The 19,277-nt window shown below is 37.8% G+C and overlaps 1 protein-coding gene across 4 annotated transcripts in view; it reads right to left on the bottom strand.

The window, feature by feature from the left end:
• The window catches only part of ZMYM4 (zinc finger MYM-type containing 4), a 175,316-nt gene that overhangs the window by 102,240 nt on the left and 53,799 nt on the right, over positions 1-19,277 (bottom strand). For 3 of the 4 annotated variants that reach the window (XM_079917194.1, XM_079917190.1, XM_079917191.1), the window contains exon 2: positions 303-348. The exons of the other annotated variant lie outside the window; for it this stretch is intronic. In XM_079917194.1, coding sequence (XP_079773320.1) covers positions 303-348 — 46 coding nt within the window. The remainder of the gene's footprint in view (positions 1-302; positions 349-19,277) is intronic. 4 annotated transcript variants of the gene reach the window in all.

The raw sequence follows: 19,277 nt of genomic DNA, 5'->3' as shown, positions 1-19,277 counted from the left end.
AACAAAGTAGAAACCTTTACTGAGTGATAAGTTCAATATGATCCACACACACACAAAGCATGGCTATATTTCAACATTAATAACTATGAGAATAAAATATTTAAAGAAAAGAGTAAGATTCTTACAATTCAGATTAACTTTATTAAAATACTAACAAAGTGTGATAAGATCTAAACTTAAATCAAATTGGACCATCACATTAATTAGCCCTAACTAATCACTGTTACAGATTAATGTTTTCTCTAGACATATTTATTATCTATCTAAAGACATGATTGGTTTCTTTCTAGAACGGTACTTACAGTTCTCTACAATTTCATCAAAAACTGCACCAGTTTTCTGCTCAAACTGAAAAAGCAAAAAAAGAAAAAGTAACATTATTATCATATCCTTCATTCATACCCTTTAGTGTCCCTCCTTGCTCTCCTTAGAGCTGTAATCTTCAACCCAAAGTATATGAATTCACAACAACATGAACAAAAACACCACCAAACAGAGTAAAGTAAAATTCAGAATGAATAAAACGGGTTCTCAGGCCAAAGCCCGCAACCCAAAAATGAAGACATAAATACATGCCCTCACTATAAAAAAGCTACTTATTTTATTTTTTTAAGGTTTTTTTAAAAAACTGAAGTATAGGGCTTCCCTGGTGGCGCAGTGGTTGAGAGTCCGCCTGCCGATGCAGGGGACACGGGTTCGTGCCCTGGTCCGGGAAGATCCCACATGCCGCGGAGCAGCCGGGCCCGTGAGCCATGGCCGCTGAGCCTGCGTGTTTGGAGCCTGTGCTCCGCAACGGGAGAGACCACAACAGTGAGAGGCCCGCGTACCGCAAAAAAAAAAAAAAAAACTGAAGTATAGTTGGTTTACAAGGTTTCAGGTGTACAAAAAAGTGATTCAAAAAAGCTACTTATTTTTCAAAAATCACTTTCCTATCACAAAATACAGAGGATCATATACTTTTGTAATAATAATAATAAAAAACACAGCCAACACTTACTGAGAACTTACTAACAACACTTATTATTAAGAACTATGTAAAACTTCTAATCAAAACTGAACAGAACAGGGCTTCCCTGGTGGCGCATTGGTTAAGAATCTGCCTACCAATGCAGGGGACACGGGTTCAAGCCCTGGTCCGTGAAGATGCCACATGCTGCGGAGCAACTAAGCCCGTGTGCCACAACTACTGAGCCTGTGCACTAGAGCCTGCAAGCCACAACTACTGAGCCCATGCGCCACAACTACTGAGCCTACACTCTAGAGCCCGTGCTCTGCAACAAGAGAAGCCACTGCAATGAGAAGCCCACACACCCAACGAAGAGTAGCCCCTGCTTGAGGCAACTAAAGAAAGCCCGCGTGCAGCACTGAAGACCCAACACAACCAAAATTAATTAATTAAAAAAATAATAACTAAACAGAACAACCAGCATCAATAGGTTTTGCTCTTAGGCTAAAGCCAGAAGTCTGCTGCTCTTTAATATTTATTTATTTTTTGGCTGCGTCGGGTCTTAGTTGCAGCACGCGGGATCTTTCGTTGTGGCACTCGGGCTCTTAATTGCGGTGCGCAGGCTTAGTTGCCCTGTGGAATGTGGGATCTTAGTTTCCTGACCAGGGATCAAATCAGCGTCCCCTGCATTGCAAGATAGATTCTTAACCACTGGACCACCAGAGAAGTCCCTCTGCTTCTCTTTAAATGAAAGTAAGCCATATTACAGGAATGGTTCCTTTTTGAGTATGTTAGGGCCCAAGACAGAAGCAGAGCCAAGTCTGACGTAATTTCAGGCCTTTAAAACAGACATGGGGGGAAAAAAGTAAAGCAGCGGCAACTCCACCCAGAAGCTAATAAAGACACTACTAGTATGTTTCACTCCTAGTCTTCAAAGGTCTCCTCACTTTGGCAAGTTTGAGCATTCCAATCTCCTGCTTCTCTACCTACTACTCATCAATGAGGCAAAAACAGAAACAAGTCAGCTTTGTGATAAACCTTGCCTACTAAGCTAGAGTGAAATCTCCCCATTCAAGGGAAAAACTTCAGGGAAAAAGAACTACCTACGTAACTACAGATGAAACACAACACGACAGCTAGCTAACACTCATAAATGTGAACAGACAACCGAGGATTCCAGGTTTCTGAAAGAAATTAACTATGGGAAAGAGAAGGCTCAAGGTGAATTAACAGAATAACCACTCCAGAAGGAAACAATTTACAGAAAACGAACTTCTAAAAAATATTTTAAGTGGTATCTGAGATATCTGAGAGGCTACTGATACAAAAAACTAAACATCAGAAAATATTTAGATGGGCCATGAAAAGGAGACATGAGAAAATATTTGGAAACAAGAAAATGGCAGCAAAAATAAAAATCTTACTGGCCAAGCTAACGACAGAGTTCTCAATCAGTTTCCAAAAAACAAAAAGTCAAAGAGTTGGAAGATACTTTATATGAAAACATGGAAGATTAAACGATTAGGTGTAACAGAAATCTCAAAGGCAAATCCAAAGAAGAGAACAATAGACAGGTGAAATAATAGAAGAAAATTTCCCTGAACTAAATAAATTAATATTTGAGATTGAATGGGTCCACCAAATAACAAAGAGAAAGCGAAAAAAAAGATACATCCTGGTGAAATGTCAGAGTTTCCAAAAGCAAACAAAAAGAGAAAATAAAAAATTATAGTGCAGGTGATTCATTAAACACATTTAACATAACTGAATTCAATGATATGAACACTGAAAAGGAAAGCAAAGAAAAGAAATTGTAAAGGTTATTCTACCTACCATTCCACTCAATGAGCTATGTTCTAGAATAAAAGGGAAATGGGAGATGTGACTGCAAGCCAAAGAATGAAAGCACTTGTCTGCACTGAAAGGGATCCGAGGGTGGTAGGATGAATTGGAAGATTGGGATTGACATATATACACTATTGATACTACATATAAAATAGATAACTAATAAGAACCTACTGTACAGCTCAGGGAATTCTACTCAGTCCTCGGTGGTGACCTAAATGGGAAGGAAATCCAAAAAAGAGGGGATATATGTATATGTACAGCTGATTCATTTTGCTGTACAGTAGAAACACAACATTGTAAAGCAATTATACTCCAATAAAATTTTTAAAAATAAAGTAAAATATGTAAGAAAAAAAGAAAGAAGGGGATCCAAGTGTTTGAAGATAATGCACTTTTTCTACAATACTGCCTTTCTTTTTTCTGGTGATGAAAATGTTCTAACGTTGATGTGGCTGCACAACTGTGAAAATACAGCTACTGAATTATGCACTTTAAATGGGTGAACTGCATGACATATGAATTACATCTCTATTAAGCTGTTTTAAAAACACATTGAGAAAAATACTTCTATAAAGTTTAGGTATTAAAAACCAAAAGGCACTACTGAAACAAGATTAACAGGGAGTTGTTATGTGGGCATATACCAGTATTTTTTAAAGAATAATTTTTAAAATATACATTCAAATGTGTTAAATAAATAATATGTTTAATACAATGAAGTCCCTCAAGTACAATTTCCTGTGTGATGAGGTTACCTCATTTTAGTGCTAACTCTTTATGTATTTGAACTTCTTGATAAGGCAGAGCATCAATTAGGGGAGAGTCTGTCTTTGACTCATTTTGATTTTGTTGTTGTTTTTTTCTTCTTTAAAAATCCTTTTTATTTTATATTGGAGTATAGTTGATTTACAATGTTGTGTTAGTTTCAGGTGTACAGCAAAGTGACTCAGTTATACATATACACATATCTATTCTTTTTCAAATTCTTTTCCCATATAGGTTACTACAGAGTATTGAGTAGAGTTCCCTGTGCTATACAATAGGTCCTTGTTGATTATTTTATATATAGTAGTATGTATGTTAATCCCAACCTCCTAATTTATCCCTCCCACCCACCTTTCCCCTTTGGTAACCTTAAATTTGTTTTTGAAGTCTGTGAGTCTCTTTCTGTTTTGCAAATAAGTTTATTTGTTTCATTCTTTTTGTTTCCACATATAAGTGATATCATATGATATTTATCTTTGACTTACTTCACTTAGTAAGATAATCTCTAGGTCCATCCATGTTGCTGCAAATGGCATTATTTCATTCTTTTTTTAAAATGGCTGAGTTATATTCCACTGTATATATGTACATCTTCTTTATCCATTCATATGTTGATGGTCATTTAGGTTGCTTCCATGTCTTGGCTATTGTAGATAGTACTGCAGTGAACATTGGGGTGCATGTATATTTTCAAATTATTGGTTTTTTCCAGATACATGCCCAGGAGTGGGACTGCTGGATCATATGATAGCTCTATTTTTAGGTTTTTAAGGAACCTCCATACTGTTCTCCATAGTGGCTGTACCAATTTACATTCCCACCAACAGTGTAGCAGGGTTCCCTTTTCTCCACACCCTCTCCAGAATTTATCATTTGTAGACTTTTTGAGGACGGCCATTCTGACTGGTGTGAGGTGATACTTCATTGTAGCTTTGATTCACATTTCTCTAATAATTAGTGTCGTTGAGCATCTTTTCATGTGCCTGTTGGCCATGTATATGTCTTCTTTGGAGAAATGTCTATTGAGATCTTCTGCCCATTTTTTGATTGGGGTGTGTGTTTTTTTGAGTTTTTATTTGTTTTAATTCAAACCTGCTGGTGACTACTCACTTAACATTGCCCAAGCAGGTCACACTAACATCACTCTCAATTATGGACTCCATCAGGACTCCAGAACACCTGCTTGGCCTATAATCTAACCAATGGGGTGTCAACAAATGTACAAGTAATAAGACTTAGCTTTGTTACAATATAGTGATTTCGCTAAATATGTTTGGGTGCTTCTTGTCCAGCCTGTATATTTATAAATAAGAAATCAGACACAAATAGTAATTTAGCTTTGAAATTAATGTACTACTCATCGCTCAAGTTTCATGAAAGATTTAATTGGACTTAAAAGCAAAGCTGACTTCAGGACTTCCCTGGTGGCGCAGTGGATGAGACTCCGAGCTCCCAACGCAGGGAACTGGATCCCACATGCATGCCGCAACTGAGTTCACATGCCACAACTGAGTTCACATGCCACAACTGAGGACCCCACATGCCGCAACTAAGGAGCCCTGGAGCCGCAACTGAGGAGCTCATTTGCCACAACTAAGACTTGGTGCAACCAAATAAGTAAATATTTTTTTAAAAATCCATAATAAATATTTTGTATGGGCAAGGATTTTCTCAGTACTACAAAACTTAAAATTAAAAAAATAAATGAATATAGATATTAATTTAGGACAAAAAATTACCGGTTCATTTTTAGTTATCAAAATAGTCTCATAGGTTCTACCCATTCAAAACATATAACTGTTCATATTTAAACTTATAAAATAAATAACTTTAAGGTTTTTACTTTCAAATTTCCTTACCCACAAAATATATATATAGTGATACTTACACTTCCCAGGATTGTTAGGATGATTAAATGAAAAGCATTTAGCATGGTACTTAGCAAAGTAAATATACAGTAAATGTGAGCAATATGATTACACTAATAAAAGATATCTTCCCTTGTTTTAAAAATTAGGGTTCATTACAACATTTCACTTGTAAAAATGTGTCCACTGCTTAAAATAAAAGGAAAGCACTGGGCAAATGTTTCAGCCCTCTGTATTTCAAAAATTAAGCATTGGGGATAAACTATATTTTTACTTAAAAAACAGAACACTGAAGTTCCCTAACCCTGGAGGAATTAAAAATCCCAATATACTGTGAATTGATAAACACCACCCACAGCCACCTGCAGAAAAAAAATTAAACATTTAAAAAATCACAGTTAGAGGGAATCCCCTGGCTGTCCAGTGGTTAGGACTCTGCACTTCCACTGCAGGAGGCCCGGGTTCGATCTCTGGTCAGGGAACTAATCCCACGTGCCACGTGGTGTGGCCAAAAAAAAAAAAAAAATCACAGTTAGAAATTTATTGGGACTTCCCTGGTGGTCCAGTGGTAAAGAGTTCACTTTCCAATGCAGGGGACGGAGGTTCAATCCCTGGTTGGGGAACTAAGATCCCACATGCCATGGGGCAACTAAGCCCACATGCCACAACTACTGAGCCCACATGCCTCAACTACAGAGCCCGCATGCTGCAAACTACAGAGCCCACGTGCCACAACTAGACAGAGAAAACTCACACACCACACCTAGACAGAAGCCCACGCACCGCAATGAAGATCCCACATGCCGCAACTAAGACCCGATGCAGCCAAGAATAAAATAATTTTTTTAAAAAAAGAAACTTATTGAATCCTAAACCAATAATTTTTATTTTATTTTAAAAAAGTTAATTTGGGCTTCCCTGGTGGCGCAGTGGTTGAGAGTCCGCCTGCCGATGCAGGAGACATGGGTTCGTGCCCCGGTCCAGGAAGATCCCACATGCTGCGGAGCGGCTAGGCCCGTGAGCCATGGCCGTTGAGCCTGCGCGTCTCCGCAACAGGAGAGGCCACAACAGTGAGAGGCCCGCGTAACACAAAAAAAAAAAAAGTTACTTTTCTCTTTGATCCTCCATACAACTTCACAAATTCCCTGGACATAATTGCTAGAATGCCTAATACCATAAACACTTTTCTCAAACTGGTTTTAATATCTGTAACAATTTGAGAGTTTATATGATAAATTTATTCAATGAAAACTAAACAATAGACCAATAGCTATAAAACAGTTGAGGGAGCTGAAGGTGGATTTTTCAATGATTAAGCAGATACTGAAAACTATCAAATGTGCTTCAGCATCTTCTTCTCTAAAACCTACTCTTTTCACCTTTTTTCATTTTAGTAGTAGCCCCAACACCCTGGAAGTCAAACAAGAACTCTCAAAACTTTTCCTCCATTCTCTTCAACTGATCAGTAGTAAGACTATCAGTTATATTTCCAACACATCTTAGGGTTTTAGATAAACCACTACTCTCCATGATGAGCTAACCTATACAGGAGGTCAGGAGAGACAAAGAAACACTGTTCTGTAATTTAAGATCTGAAGGATGACTAAGAATTAAAACAGGTGAAAAGATGGGAGAGAAGGTTCAAGAAAAGAACAGCAAATGTAAAGGTTCTTAGCAGGAGATAAAATAGAGAATTCAAAATTCAGAAAGACTAGGTGGATAAGAATTCTGGCAGTAAAGCAGGTCAGCACTGTAAAATAAAGCTGATGACAAATCATGGGCCAAACACTGGACATTCTTCATAGACAGGGTGACCACATATTCCAGTTAGCCAAAAGCATCTCAGCTTAGGTCTATCATCCCCATGTAATTGTTAATGTGCTCCCTTTCACTCTCAAAAGTGTCTCAGTTTGGGACTTCCTTGGCAGTCCAGTGGTTAAGACTCCCCGCTTCCAATGCAGGGGGCGCAGGTTTTGATCCCTGGTCGGGGAACAAGGATCTGGCATGCCACAGGGTGCAGCCAAAAAAATAAAAGCAAAGAAAAAAAAGTCTCAGTTTGGTCACCCTAAGTATTAGTCATGTTTAGACACTGGACTTTATCCTAAGAAAAAAAAATGAAGGAGATGGCAAGAAGGAAGATTCGTGCTCTGAAAATTACTCTATGGAGTAAGTTTATTTCTTACTCCTACCCAAAGTTCTCATCATACCATTCTCATATTGTTTTCCTTCTACTGGGAATGACTTCTATCTGATAAAATTCCAATGCTACTGCTGGGTTTTTTTGTTGTTGTTTTTTCTGCCGCGCCGCGCAGCTTGCAGGATCTTAGTTACCCAACCAGGGATTTAATCGGAGCCACCAGCAGTGGAAGTGTGGAGTTCTAACCACTGGACCACCAGGGAATTCTCTCCAGTGCTTCTTTAAAATACAGCTCTTCAATAAGGCCTTTTCTGATAACCCATTTAGAATTCTTGACTCCTTCTCTGTAGCACTTGATTCACATTTCACTTACAGTCACTTATGGCACAGTTAACTTATGTATGTGTCAGTATCACTTTCTAGATAAATCTTTTTTATCGTGGGATACCTATAGGCCATAGCACATTGTGTTGTATAATCTCTCAGTATCTTTCATATAAAGTGAATATCATAACTTTGCATTTCTCATTATTTGTTATGCAAAACCTTCAAGGGGCCCTAAGAAAAAAGAGTTCTGTGATCAGATATTTTTTCCAAATATAATATTATAGAACTTTTCCACCATTTGGCATGGAGTTTTATTCACCGTCCTCAATTTGGTAGGAAAAAGATGATATCTCATTTAAATTTGCATTTTGCTGTTTTATTTACATTTAATTGCTTTCATTTTCATAATTTTGAAGCATCTTTCCATATAGTTATTAACCATTTGTGATTATCATTTCTATCAACTGCCTGATTACAGAATTTTTTAGATTACCTGATGCAATGGTTCACAAACCATAATGATTAGTGGTCAATACTTAGCAAGAACCTTACCCTGTGTCTGGTCTTTTTCAAGCACTTTACATGACTTAATTCAATTTAACCTCCTCAAAATCTCATCAAGTAAGTACTGTTAACACCTCTATTTTGTAGGTGAAGAAATGGAGGTACTGAGAGTTTAAAAGTACACACACATAGCGCTGTGAAAAAGGCTCCCCAGAAAAAAGCCCAAACTTCTGACCCTCCACAGTCTGGCCCTACTTCCTCTACTGCTTCATCTTTTCCTGCCTTCATATACCCATTACATCCCCATTCCCAAAGCAAATACTCTAGCTAATGACCTACAGCTCACCCAATCCATCACGTAGTTTCATCTCTCTAGACCACTGTGCAGTGTTTAAGCTTCTCCAGTCTTAAAATCAATAGCTAATGTCTAAACTAAAGTTACAACTCTTTAACGATGCCATAATCTCACATAATCCACAAACATCCAACCTCCTGAACAAGGCAGAATTCACAACTCTTTCCCAGCTCTACACCTACAGATGCGTCTATGACAGCAACTATAAAAACTTTACTCCCAAGTTGGGGATTCTATAAGAAATCAAGTACCCATCCACATCTCTGAAGCTGTATCATGAAATATCCCATCGACAGGGGTTATATAAACCTGGAGTTGTAACCCCATTTTGGAGACTATCTAAAAAAGGAACAATAAACACTGTCTACACAAAAGCCTTTAAAGTTATACAAAAAGTAAAAATAGTTAGTTTCTTTCAACAGAACCTAAATGAAATCAAGACTCATAAAGAATTAGAGATTCCACATCTTTCAAAGCAGGGAATCACTTCTCGGCCTTTCGGCTAAGATCAAGTGTAGTATCTGTTCTTACCAGTTCAAAGCAGGAAGAAAGTTAAAGTATATTCTAGTCTAGAGAGATCTGTGTCTGTCCCATACTGCTGTAAGCCTAGCACCTACAACAACAATGCCTAACATACAGAAGATCAATAAATGTTTGCTGAACAAAAGAATTACTTTTACTAGTTAATAAGTATTTAAAACTCATTTTATATTAAAAACTTAAACATCCTCAGTTTACTTTAAAATTTGCAAGAATCACAAAAATTAAGCAGGAGCATCAAATAGTTTTTATGCTTGCAACAGACCACTCCAAATTAAATGTCCAGTCCTCTTCCCTCAACCCCACAATTGTAATGCTAGTCTTTTTTCCCTATTGCTACTCCAATTCAAACATCCTTTACTTAAAGCTTCAAATTTATTCATATTGATAATCTTTATAATCATTTTATCAACTTGGAAAATATAACAAATTTCTTATGGGAAAAACATACTTTTTATACAGGAAGTGCTCACTTTGCACTGTAGTACAGGACCACAAAAATGACTTTGCAATCTGAAATCAAGCAAAGCAATCTGAATAATTAAAGGGAAAAAATTACATTGTTCTGTTTAAGACTCTTTTACTGTCAGTTAAAATGTATAGAGAAATGAAGAATACTGTGTAATATTTACTATTTTATAATTTAAAACATAAGAAACATTGAGAATCAGTATTTTGTTTCTTTGTAAAAACCTTACCAAGAAAGTAAGACAGTGCTTACCTCCTTCTTTTCCTCATATAACTTATGATACAGAATAAGTATCTCTTCCAAGCCTTGGCAAAATGTCATAAATCTTTCCAAGTTTGGTTGGACATGCAACATTTTATCCTTTGCCCTTTCAATCTTGTCATATACTTCCAAGAGTTCCTTTAACGTGATATTTTTTCCAGTCACTTCCTCTGAGACATTTTCATCCTTTCTGTCACAATCACTTTTCTTCATTTATGTTCATAAATTTGCCTTTACTAAGTTCCTCAGACTTTATATCTATATTCTCCACCTTATGACCACTTCATGATCCTGTCTTCCGTCACATAAATTACTGATGAGACTGCCTTCCAAAACAGACCTATCCCACATTAAATAGTTGATGATCAATTATTTGCTCAACTAATCTTTGGAATCTGGGAGTAAAATTCACAGCAGCATCCCTATCTGCTCTAGCAGCATGCTGATTCTGAAATGAAACCAGCCTTTACTGGTAATGAAAATTTCTTCAGTCTCCTTGTAATTAGTTTTCTTTCAATGCAGCTTGGCATGAATGTTAGCCAAACTGATTGAGATCTGTTTCTATTACAATTTAAACTATATGATGTTGAAGCAATTTTACCTTATTTTTTATATTCATCTCATGTTTTCAATACAGTTCATACCAAACCTTCATACAGGAAAAGTACTTGTCCTATCTTCACTACCTGCCACTACTTTCAAATCTTCTATAACATCCAATTTTTCAGATCTAGTATTATCACCTTTCATTTCTTTGATGAACTTCCATCTTTGTTGGTCAACTCTCTCCTTTGATTGTCCAGTTTTGTAAAATGTCACATGAATTTATCATTGGAAAACAAAGAGGTAACACATCTGTAAACTTTGCTATCTGTACAAAAAATGAATAACAGACGCACAGTGACCAACCTCCAAAAGACTTTGAGAGAAGTAATGTGATTGGTCACCAATTATTATGGGCATCTATCTATTGATATATGTAGTGATTTGTGAACTGAAGAGCGAGCATCAAAGTTTATACACTACACAATTATTCAGTTAACATACCACAGTAAATGACAGTTGAACTGTATTGTTAGGTGACCGGTGTTTTTTAACTAAACTATACCAACAGAAATTCGAGCATATCAGAAGCCTGCAAAGTGAAGACTGACTGTACAGAGTAAACAAAATATAAGTATGTAGTTAGATGTGGAAAATATTTGCTGTCAAATATGTAATAGGTCTCAAGAAAGACTGTTAGCATCAGTAGAGTTTCCTTCTAGATGCTACTCTGCTTCTAATTCACTAACAGACCTTAAACTAGAAACTTAACTCTTCCGTGGTTCAAATTCTTCAACCCATATAAATGAATGAAGTTGGTCTACAATACCCTAAAAGTTCTCTCCAGCCTCTCAAACTTGATGCTCACAATTCCCTTCAAGCTAGGCATAAACTAAAAACTCAAATTGGTGTAACGGAGACTGAAAACTTGATGAAGACACTAAAAAAGTAGACCTCATTCTCTCTCCTTAGGTGCTTTTTTCCCAATTAAATGACTTAAGATATTGACAAGTCTTCCCTTAAAATGGAATCAAATCCGCACTCCTTTCACGTTTTTATTCATTCTAAAATTTATGTAAAGTAAAATATAATAATTATTTCCACTAAAATTACTTTGACATGAACTAAAACTTAAATGGGCTCGATTTCTCCAACAAAACAAAACTGACTCACTATCAACTTACTATAAGTATACTTAGTGTTTGTAATTAGTATCTCACGTGCTGTCACCAAAGTTACAATTAGAAGCAACTTAAGTGGACTTTCCTGGTGGCGCAGTGGTTAAGAACCCGCCTGCCAATGCAGGGGACACGGGTTCGAGCCCTGGTCCGGGAAGAATCCACATGCCATGGAGCAACTAAGCCCATGCACCACAACTACTGAGCCTGTGCTCTAGAGCCCACGACCCACAACTACTAAGCCCGCATGCCACAACTACTGAAGCCCGCGTGCCTAGAGCCTGTGTTCCGCAACAAGAGAAGCCACTGCAATGAGAAGCCCGCACACCACAATGAAGAGTAACCTCAAACCGCCGCAACTACAGAAAGCCCACACGCAGCAACGAAGACCCAACACAGCCAAAAATTAATTAATTTTAAAAACAAAAGAAACAACTGAAGTAAGCTGGATTTTACAAATTCATAATTCTATGAACTGAAGCAACTGAATTAATTCCAAATTCAGAATTATATTGAACTCAGACAATAGAAATGTATTACTAAAGAGTCACAGAATGTATCATTTCACTGCTTAATTAACATGCATATTTTAATGGAAAAGACATTTGTTCAAATAGCTACAAAAACCTTATAAATAAAATGGACAATATTTATCACCAAATATAGACAGAGTATAGATTCTCAGTCATCACTGAGAAAAAAACTTCAAATAAAAATCAGACTCAACTGTGAAAAGCTATCGTCCTAAAATAACTTCTTTTATGACTTTTTTCACAACAGCTAAGGAGAAAATTAAGCTATCCAGATTTAAAAAGGAAAAAGAAAAGTCATTTTTGAATAGGTGGACAATGTCTCCCTTTCAATCTGAATATGTATTGATAGAATGCTGCATTTACCCTGAAACATAAACTAAGGAAGAAGGAAAATATGTGCTCCCGTGATTCTTTATAATATGTTTGAAACTGTTTAGCTATACTTTTGTCATCAAATTTTCTACTCCAAAATGATGTATAAATTTGGTTCCTCATTTGGAAGCTCAGGAACATTTATTATAAAATTCATGAGACTTCCCTGGCAGTCCAGTGGTTAAGACTCCAAGTTTCCAATGCAGGGGGCGAGGGTCCAATCCCTGGTCGGGGAACTAAGATCCCACATGTCAGATGGCCAAAACAAAACAAAACAAAACAAAACAAAACAAAAAATATTCACTGTTATTAAGATCCCACAGGCCACACAGTTGCGGCCAGAAAAAAAAAAAAGCAAAAAACAAAAAAATAATAATAAAATTCGTGATATCCCTCAAGGGAAATATCTTCACTGCTTCCTAATATCTACAACAAATACAAAGTTGTAAATTATAAAACTTAAAACAAATAAAAGTTTTCTTCAATTATTTAAGGTAAAAGTAAAAACCTCGGATCCCTGACATCAATCAAGGTGCAAACTGCCACAACCCAAAAAAGTAAAAATCAATCCGAAGAAATCTCCTAAATCATATATTGACAAAACATTGAAAAGTTAACTGATGTCTAGCTTCAAAGTATCTGTGGAATGAAAAAACAAAGGCAAACAAAGATTACTCAGCCTACAAATATCTGCCGCCATCTAAGAAACCTCTGAAAAATAAAACCCCAGAAGCAGTGGTTCTCTACATGTGGTTCTTAGACCATAAGGGTCCCAGAATCCTTTCAGGAGTCCCCCAAAGTCAAAACTATTTTCACAGTAATACTAAGACATTCCATGTATTTTTACCGTGTTGACATTAGCACTAATGGTATAAAATCAATTCTGGGTACAACTACTGGCCCCTTAGGCAGCAGCACCAAACTGTACGGATCGTTGAGTGTATTCATCACTGCCCAATAACGGCTGTCATGCATATATATTAGAAAGAAAATATGATTTAAATATTTAAAATTTCTTAAGAGAGAGTATCTCATAGAACTAACCAGACATGATCAAGCACTTCTATTTAAAGAATAACTTAAAAGCAAGCCCAGTCAGTTCAAGTTTAATTGAAATTAAAATATTAGTTCCTTTAGTGATAACACACTAACTTTTTCTATCACGAAAGACATTTACAAAATCTAAGTTTTCTGTGTTTTTTCCAAAGCCACAATTAATGTATGGTAATAAGATTGTATGTAATTATACTTTAGTGTAACATTTAATATATTAAACAAGATAATATAGGTAGAGGCCAGAAGGATCAAACTTAAGTTGTCACTAAAAAAAATTATTTTTAGTTGAAAAATAATTTTTAACTAAATTTTCATAGTTTTTAGTTCTCACACCTAATTTACTGTGTCATGTTATGTTAATCCCAGATAATCTGACAGACCAGTAAAAAAGAAACCAATAAAAATATGTCTAACAAGATTGAAAACTTAGTATTTCTGGATCATTCACCTTATAAAAAAATGAGAGTTGGGACTTCCCTGGTGGCGCAGTGGTTTAGAATCCACCGCCAATGCCGGGGACACGGGTTCAATCCCTGGTCCGGGAAGATCCCACATGCCACAGAGCAACTAAGCCCATGCGCCACAAATACTGAGCCTGCACTCTAGAGCTCGTGAGCCACAACTACTGAGGCCGTGTGCCACAACTACTGAAGTCCGCACCTAGAACCCGTGCTCCACAACAGAAGAAGCCACTGCAATGAGAAGCCCGTGCACTGCAACGAACAGTAGTCCCCGCTCGCTGCAACTAGAGAAAGCCCACGCGCAGCAACGAAGAACCAACACAGCCAAAAATAAATAAATATTTTTTTAAAAAAGAAAAACATGAGAGTTATTTGTCATTTTAAATGAACTTTTTGTTAAATGCATACAGGCATACCTTGTTTTATTGCACTTTACACATTGAGATTTTTACAAATTGAAGATTTGTGGCAATCCTGCATCAAGTAAGCCTATCAGCACCCTTTTTCCAAAAGCTTCTCACTTTCTGTCTCTGTGTCACATTTTGGTAATTCTCACAATATTTCAATTTTTTCATTATTATTATATTTTTACAGTGATCTGTGATCAGTGACCTTCGATATTAACATTGTAATCTTTTCAGGGTGTCATGAACTGCAGCTATAAAAGACAGTGAATTTAACTGATAAGTGTGTGTGTTCTGACTGCTCCACTAACCAGCCATCTCCCCCTCTCTCTCCCTCTCCTCAGGCCTCCCTGTTCCGAGACACAACAATATTGAAATTAGGCCAGTTAATAACCCAACAATCGCTTCTAAGTGTTCAAGTAAAAGGAAGAGCTACACACCTCTCGTTTTAAATCAAAACCTAGAAATGATTAAGCTTAGTGAGGAAGACATGTCAAATGCCGACAGGGCAAAAGCTAGGCTTCTTGCACCAAACAGTTGGCCAAGATGTGAATGCAAAGGAGAAATAATTGTAGGAAATAAAAAGTGCTACTCCAGTGAACACACGAATGATAGAAATGCAGAAGAGCCCTATTATTGATACAGAGAAAGTTTTAGTGGTCTGGAGAGAAGATCAAAGCAGCCACAGCACTCCCTTAAACCAAAGCCTAATCCAGAGCAAGGCTCTAACTCTATCTTCAGTTCTGTGAAGGCTGAGAGAGGTGAGAAAGCCACAGAAAAAAGACTGAAGCTGGCAGAGGTTGGCTCATGGGCTTTAAGGAAAGAAGCCATCTCCATAACATCAAAGTACAAGGTGAAGCAGCAAGTATTGATGTAGAAGCTGCAGAAAGTTATCCAGAAGATCTAAGATAATTAATGAAGGTGGTTACATTAAACAGCAGATTTTCAAGATAGATGAAACAGCCTTCTACTGGAATAAGATGCTATCTAGGACTTTCATAATTAGAGAAGTCAATGCCTGGCTTCAAAGTTTCAAAGGACAGGCTGACTCTCATGTAGGGGCTAATGTAGCTGGTGACTTGAAGTTGAAGCCAAAGCTCACTTACCATTCTGAAAATCCAAGGGCCCTTAAGAATTATGCTAAATCTACTCTGCTTGTGCTCTACAAATACAACAACAAAGCCTAGACGACAGCACATCTGTTGAAAAGATGGTTTACTGAGTATTTTAAGCACACTGTCGAGACCTACTGCTCAGAAAAAAAAAATTCCTTTCAAAATATTACTGCTCACTGACAATGCACCTGGTCACTCAAGATCTCCAATGGAGATTAATGTTGTTTCGTGTCTGCTAACACAACATTCATTCTGCAGCCCATGGATAAAGAGGTCACTGTGGCTTTCAAGTCTTATTACTTAAGAAATACATTTCATAAGGCTATAGCTGCAATACACAGTGATTTCCTCTGCTGGATCTGGGCAAAGCCAACTGGAAGCCTCCTGGAAAGGATTCACCATTCCAGATGTCATTAAGAACATTCATGATTCATGGAAAGAGGTCAAAATATCAACATTAACAGGAGTTTGGAGGAAGTTGATTTCAACCTTCATGGATGACTTTGAAGGGTTTAAGACTTTGGTGGAAGAAGTAATTGCAGATGTGGTAGAAACAGAATTAGAATTGGACCCTGACAATGTGATTGAATTTCTGCAATCTCATGATGAAATTATAATCAACAAGGAGTTGGTTATAACTCCTAAGGGATGAGCAAAAAACTGGTTTCTTGAGAAGAAATCTACTCCTGGTGAAGATGCTGTGAAGACTTGAAATAACAACAAAGGACTTAGAACATCATATAAACTTAGTTGATAAAGTAGTGATGGGGTCTGAGAGGAATGACTCCAATATTGAAATTTTACTGGGGGTAAAATGCTATCAAACAGCATTACATGCTAGAGAGAAATCGTTTGTGAAAGGAAGGGTCAATTCATGCAGCAAACTTAATTGTTGTCTTATTTTAAGAAATTGCCACAGTTGCCACAATCTTTAGCAATCACCACCCTGTTCAGTCAGCAGCCATCAACATCAAGGCAGGAGGCCCTTCCACCAGAAAGAATATGATTTGCTGAATGCTCAGATAATGGTTAGCATTTTTAAGCAACAAAGTATTTTAAAATTAAGGTATGCATATCGTTTTTTCAGATACAATGCTATTGCACACAGTAGATTATAATACAGTATAAATATAACTTTCATATGCACTAGGAAACCGAAAATTCATGTGAGTTGCTTTATTGATATATTCGATTTATTACAGTGATCTGGAACTGAACACACAATATCTCTGAAATATGTCTATATGTGCTCTCTCTTTCCAAAAGTGAGGAAAAGATAATCTATATAAAATTTCCTAGCTAGAGAAACTGGATGAACTCAATCATTTGTCTGTAAAACTCTTACCTAATGAGATTCTATAAATGCTGTTTTAGAATTATTTAAAGATTAGCTGCTCCCTTTTTGAAAGGACATACATACACCTGAAACGCACCTCTTTAAACCAGGAATATATAATAACTATATGTATGCATAAATTACATAAGTTGATATATATATAATCTCAATTATAAGCACTTATGTAATATTCAAAATTTTAAATAATCATATATCACTCTGATAAACAAAAAATAAAATTGTAAGCCCAGATAAGTTATACTATGTACACAATTAAAATATATACACTTTTGGGCTTCCCTGGTGGTGCAGTGGTTGAGAGTTCACCTGCCAATGCAGGGGACACGGGTTTGTGCCCCGGTCTGGGAGGATCCCACATGGCCGCTGAGTCTGCGCGTCCAGAGCCTGTGCTCTGCAACGGGAGAGGCCACAACGGTGAGAGGCTCGCGTATCGCAAAAAAATAAAAATAAAAATAAATAAAATATATACACTTTGAATATAACTCTTTTTTTTAATATATTTATTTATTTATTTTTGGCTGCGTTGGGTCTTCGTTGCTGTGCGTGGACTTTCTCTAGTTGCAGCAAGTGGGGGCTACTCTTTGTTGCAGTGCGAGGGCTTCTCATTGCAGTGGCTTCTCTGGCTTCTCTTGTGGAGCACGGGCTCTAGGTATGCGGGCTTCAGTAGTTGTGGCACACGGGCTCAGCAGTTGTAGCTCACAGGCCATAGAGCATGCGGGCTCAGTAGTTGTGGCTTGCGGGCTCTAGAACGCAGGCTCGGTAGTTGTGGTGCACGGGCTTAGTTGCTCTGCAGCAGGTGGGATCTCCCCAGACCAGGGCTCCAACACATGTCCCCTGCATTGGTAGGCGGATTCTTAACCAGTGTGCCACCATAGAAGTAAGTCCCTTGATCCACTTTCCATGTCAACTTAGCTTTTGGAGTAGCTTTAATCGTCCATATGCAATCAACTGCTTGGCCAGGTTTTGTTGTTTTCCTCTTGTTCTACCTCACTAGAACGTACTATTCCGTCAGCTTCTGACAGCTCAAACTGGCAATTTCCTAGGTAGGTAAAGTCTGGATCTGGAATAAACAAATATTTTGCTGGAAATCCCAGTCCTTCAAGTTCTTCATCAGAACTTAACTTAATCCACATGAATCTCCCTGGTGATCTAATTAATGGAGGGCTTTTCACACCACAGCAACGATCTACAAGTGGTGAGAAACCAAACGGCCCATCTTGAACTTCCAAGTAATCAAACTGACTTTCAAATGATGGTTCTATATAATAATGTTCATCAAAGGTCAACTCTGTTTTTTGACATGGAGCACCTTCCAAAATGTAGATACATTCTTTGTTTGGTGGATATGAGTCAGGATAATTTGGTGAAGCAAAATGACCTCCATTGCTGGTTCAAACCCAAATCCCACACTGGGTTGCAGGAATGTGCTTGATTCCAATATTTTCTCCATCTTGGGCCTTCTGGCCACAGCAGTCCCTTCCACTACAAGTACTGTTATTAACAACACTTTGAGGACCAAGCAGAGCTGCTCCAGGGCCATGTTCCCGAGCTGCCCGGCGCTTCGCGAGGGGCCGAAGCAGCGGCAGTGGAAGCGCAGGGCTCACAGCTCAGCGTGGCAGCTGCCCCACTCCGTCCCCATAGCCCGCACCAGGTTGCTCCCTGCGGGGTAGGCCTCAGGTCTGGCGCCCGCCATACCCAAGCCTCTCGGCAGGCTCTCGTGCTGCCCCAGCCCCACGACAGGCACCACACCCTGCTCTGCAGCACTCCATCCCATCGACCGCTTACAGCCTGAGAGCGCAGACACGAGGGACCAGACCCATGCAGGCCAGTCTGCCTGCGGCCACAGCACAGACCCCGCTGAAGTGGCCTAATATAATTTTTTAAAAACAAAATGGCAACAACTGATAATACAATAAAGGTCTTTATCTTAGCCAACACACACACACACACACACACACACACACACGTACACACACACACCCTTTACAAATACCCTAACTTCCAGAACTGTCCCTGGGAACAAAGTAACAGATAAAAGCTTATTTTTAACAACATGCAGGATAGACATTTTTGCCACATAATTTCCAACTATGAAAATTTATTAAAAAGTCCCTATGCAGGGAAACAATTAAGTTATTTATTAATACACATTATACTATGGAATTCTATGCAGACTTTACAAAGAATGAGGTAGAAAGTTCTGAAGATGGAGGTGATGTTTCCCTAATATTCTGAATA

Source organism: Stenella coeruleoalba (genome assembly GCF_951394435.1).
Source record: "Stenella coeruleoalba genome assembly, chromosome: 1".
Taxonomy (NCBI): domain Eukaryota; kingdom Metazoa; phylum Chordata; class Mammalia; order Artiodactyla; family Delphinidae; genus Stenella; species Stenella coeruleoalba.
Note: the sequence above shows the minus strand (reverse complement) of the source record. Positions and strands in the feature narration are given on the sequence as shown.